Source organism: Psammomys obesus, unplaced genomic scaffold (assembly GCF_907164565.1).
Source record: "Psammomys obesus unplaced genomic scaffold, mPsaObe1.curated_primary_1811, whole genome shotgun sequence".
NCBI lineage: Eukaryota > Metazoa > Chordata > Mammalia > Rodentia > Muridae > Psammomys > Psammomys obesus.
In genome coordinates, this window is record NW_026589413.1 from 1 (window position 1) to 4,206 (window position 4,206).

The 4,206-nt window shown below is 62.7% G+C and overlaps 1 protein-coding gene across 1 annotated transcript; it reads right to left on the minus strand.

Annotated features, from left to right (window-relative positions):
* Positions 1–2,176: 2,176 nt before the first annotated feature.
* LOC129674982 (potassium voltage-gated channel subfamily B member 1-like) lies at positions 2,177–2,911 on the minus strand. Its single transcript, XM_055605036.1, has one exon. The coding sequence runs from the start codon at positions 2,909–2,911 to the stop codon at positions 2,177–2,179; it is 735 nt and encodes a 244-aa protein (XP_055461011.1).
* Between the last annotated feature and the right edge of the window lie 1,295 nt (positions 2,912–4,206).

The window sequence follows — 4,206 nt, forward strand, 5'->3', positions numbered from 1 at the left end:
ACATGCCGGGGAACACAGCAATGTGGATGATGCATCCTTGTGGGTGTAAAACAGAAACATATAGACCAAATAGGATCTCTAACCATCAAGGAAAAATACTACATGAGGTGACAGAGTACGAGGAAGTTTCCAGGAGGAAATAGTTGAGGGACAGTAGCAAATGAGGGCATGAAGACAACGATCCCATGGAATGATCTGGGGAAGGCAACTGTAAACAGCCGGAAAAGAAAATGCAAAGGTCCTGGGGTAGAGCAAACCCTCGGATGTTTGGGAACAGGAAGAAAGCCAGTAGGACTGGGGCCACATGAGCCAGAAGAGAACAGGAGAGATGAGACCAGAACGCTCCGAGGGCCAGAGTCTAGACCTCGGATTCGTGGAGGCATGTAGATTTCATGCTGAATGTGATGGAAACCTCCATGGGTTTCAAACAGATGGATAATGCGATCTCAACTTGCACCTTGGGCTGCTGGGGAAGGGACTGTGGGGAGCCAAGTGAGAGAAGGCACTAAGGGCGCATCTGTGGCCCTCCGTCACCACAGAAAGAACAGGCTATTCAGAACCTCACTTGGAGTGGGGGTACATTTCTAGAAACTCCTCGTTTGCTGTATGCTTTGTGAACTTAGGTAAGACACTTCACCACTCTGAGCCTTGCATTTGTTGGGTGTTTGCTCAGCGGCTGTCAGGGTTTCTGTACTGAGAGACAGTGGGCTTGACCGCCTTCCCATTTCAGCTCTGGCTGCAGAAACTGCAAGAATGTGAGCTGACAGCCCAGCCTGGGATCACAGCGAGGTCATGATGCTGTCCGGGTGAGCCGATTAAGCTGAGGGAGAGGAAAGACTGTTTATTCCCACACAGTGCCTCTTGCAAGCCGACAGCCTGTGCCCTGCAGCCAGATGCCAACCCAAACAGTCCTTTGCCTGTTTCTTCTCGGGGAGGGCAAATCCCCACTTCCTGTCCCTGGATCTAGTGTCTTAAGGATGGGGCAGGTGAGGGAGGAGGGGCCTGCCTGGGCCTCAATGGGCTGAGCAGTGGGGGAACCTGTGTCAGGCCTAGAAATAGCAAAATAAGTCTGTTGATCCTAAGCCGGCTAAGGGTGAGTACCTTCGTCTTAGAGAGAGGCTTTCTGGACACGGAAACTGGGGAAGGATTATGGTCACAGTCTTCCTGGAGGAGACCAAGCCCAGAGGCCTCTATGTCCTCAGAGCACAGAGGCAAGAGAAAATGATTGTGGGCTCTTTATGTGCACCTTCCTGTGTCTACTGCCCTTCTTGAGCAAGTCAATTATCTGGAAATAGCCCCACAGAGGCCCCTTTGAGAAGGGACCAATGAGTGGTCAGCTGAGCCAAGACTCCACACTGGAAGGCCAGGCTGGCCAAGAGCCAGGCCTTGCTACAAAAGTATGGCTGGCTGAGCAGGCAACCTCAATCATTTGCCTCTGGTTCTGTTCCCCGGGCCCTGCTCTCAGAGACATTCTTGTCTCTTCTCGAACTTGATCTCTCTGGATTCCTACACATCTCTTTTCTGTGCCCCTTCCCAGCCTCCCATGTAGCCCTGAACACGCTGTGCTGTCTTTTGCTCCTGGCGCCCAATACACAGGCCACGTGAGGCAGGCCTCACCCTCCAGACACTCCCGGGTGCCAGCCTGACTCAGAGGGATTACACCTGCCCTGGTCCTCACCCCCGGCCTCTGCTCGTCCCCAAGTCGAACGCCTCTGCCCAGCAACCCACCCTTCGTGACCGTGTTCGCTCCTGCCTCTTTCTCTGTGTTTGTCTGGTTTGGAAATTTACATCCCCCCCCCCCCCAACAGCCAACTGAAAAGGACACCACACTGCAGGTACATGAGCAAGGGGCCGGCGTGGCCCCTCACCCACAGTCCCCGGCCTGGAGGCAGGCCTATTCTTGCCGCGGCCTTTCCCTATCTTTCGTCATCTCTTAAAATACCTGGCGGTGCCCCAGGCTCTGGCAGGCGAGCCTGTGGGCTGCACTCATACCCTTCCTTGTGGACAGAGTGGGGTTATGATACGGGGCTGCAGATACTACAACTGCAGGGCTAGCTACCGTGGCTCGGACCCGGGTCGGAGGGCAGGACCCGAGACTACCAGAGAACGTGGGCCTCTGAACGTGGGCCTCGGCTGTTGCAGTTTTAGAGTTTTATAAACCATCCCCCCCCCCCAATCAAGTGGGGACGCGCGGGGGCGCGGGGACGTCTGCCGACGCACCGGAAGGATGCTGGAGCGGCGGTCCTTGGAGAACCCCGCTTGGGGTCCAGGCCTCGCGAGGAGCCAGGGGCCGCCGCGCAGGCCTCCCCCGGGGCAGCGGCCCTCGGATGCCCCTCGGACTCACCTTGGCGGCCACCGACGAGTTGGGTTTCTCCAGCAGGTCCCAGAGCTTCTTCCTCTTCTCCGCGCAGCAGGTGTTGTCGAACTCCTCGCCCTCCCGCTCGCGCAGGGTCTCGGCCTCGCGCTTCAGCTCCTCGTTCATCTGCTCCTTCTTCTGGTGGTAGCGGGCCTGGCAGCACGACTCCAGGTAGATCTCGTCGATGCCCCAGTAGTCCAGCTCCTGGCTGAAGCTCAGCGCGCACATCTCCTCCATCATGTGCAGCCGGCCGGTGCGGTAGAAGTTGAGGATGGAGGTGAAGGCGCCGGGGTGGCGGTCGAAGAAGTACTCGTTGTCCTCCAGGCTGTAATCGTCGCACACCTGCAGCAGGGAGTCGTGCGTGTTGCAGTCCCGGAGCTTGCCCAGCCGCGTGCGGGGCAGGCGGTCCAGCGTGCGCCACAGCACCTCGTGCGCCAGGCCCCCGACGTTGAGGCGCACCCGGCGCGAGCACGCCTTGCTGCGCACGATCTCCATGGGCTCCGGCGGCAGCGAGCTGGTGGAGCGCGAGCCATGCTTCGTCATGCCCGCCGGCATCGCTGGTCTGGCCGCCCCCGCCCCCCCCTGCCCCCACCCCAGGCCGCTGTCGCTTGACGGCGAGGCCCGCTGCCGCGGGGGCGGGGGGCGGGGAGCGCTGCAGGGCCGCTGTGCCGCAGGGGTGCTCGAGGGCGGGCGTCCCGGGCTACCGTCTCACCTCCATCCCGACGGCTGCCAGGCAGGAAAAAAAAAAAAAGAGAGAGAGAGAGAGAGAGCGAGAGAGCGGACGCGGGTCAGAGAGCCGCGCCGGGAGGCCCCTCCCCCAGGGCCCCCCCCCCCCCCGCTGGCCTTGACCTTCCCGAGGTTTAAGCGGCTCAGGGGAGTGGGGTGGGGGTGGGGGAGGGCCGCTTGGCCGCTGTCCCTCCCTCTGGTGCTGAAGTCAGCCCCACCCCGGGATGGAGGGAGGGGTGGCCCTCCCCGCGGGAGAGGTCCCCGGGAGGCTCCCAGGAAGCCCCGCCCCCGCCCTGGCGCAATCCGGCCGCCCGGGGCGCTGTCCGCCCCGTCGAGTGCTGAAACTCCTGCTCTGCGGCTCTCGGGCTGGAGCGCCCGGCCCAGCCCCGCAGCGGGGAGGCCGGGGAGAAGCCGGGAGAACTTTCTTTCTTTCTTTCTCTCCTCTCTTTAGTGAGTTCCCATCTCCTCCCACCCCGACAGGATCAGGATTTGGGGTGGGAGCGAAGCGACGGCATTGGGCTCGCTCCTCCTCAATATTAAGAGAATTTGGGGCGAGCGGGGATTGTGGCGGCTGCCAGCTGCCCACCTGTCGGAGGTCACCGGGAAGCCCTGTCCTGGGACGACCCCACTCCTCAGGGCACCGGGACCCGAGACCAAGGGGGGCAGAGCAGCCAAGCCAGCCGGGTCTGCGCCTCCTGCGCGACCCCCCCACCCTAGCGCAGGAGGGACGCGGAGTCCTGGGGATCCGCCTGCTCGGTGCTCCCCCTCATGCGCCTCCTCCCCGCTCCTCTCCCCTCCTCCCCCTCCTCCCGCTCCTCCTCCTCGCTCCTCCCGGCGATGGCTTTTTATAACTCCGGGTTCTGCGCCTTTGCCCGGGCTCGGGAGGGAAGGGGTGGGGGAGGTGGGAGGCGGGGAAAGCAGCGGAATCTTCTGGCCTCTCGGAGCGTGCCCTCCTCCCGCCACGCACCGGTGATTTCGGGGGGTTCCCGGGGCCCGCACGCCCCGCCCCCCGCCCCGGGGGGGGCCCGCATCACCTCCCCCGCCCCCCACCCCAGCCACACTCACCCCCAGGGCGGCCGGCTCCCGGGGCCGCGCCGCGCGCATCCCGCCGGCCGCCCGCGCCC

What these genes read in the sequence shown, in the direction of transcription:
- LOC129674982 (XM_055605036.1), bottom strand. Translation starts at nt 2,911, where the DNA reads ATGCCGGCGGGCATGACGAAGCATGGCTCGCGCTCCACCAGCTCGCTG.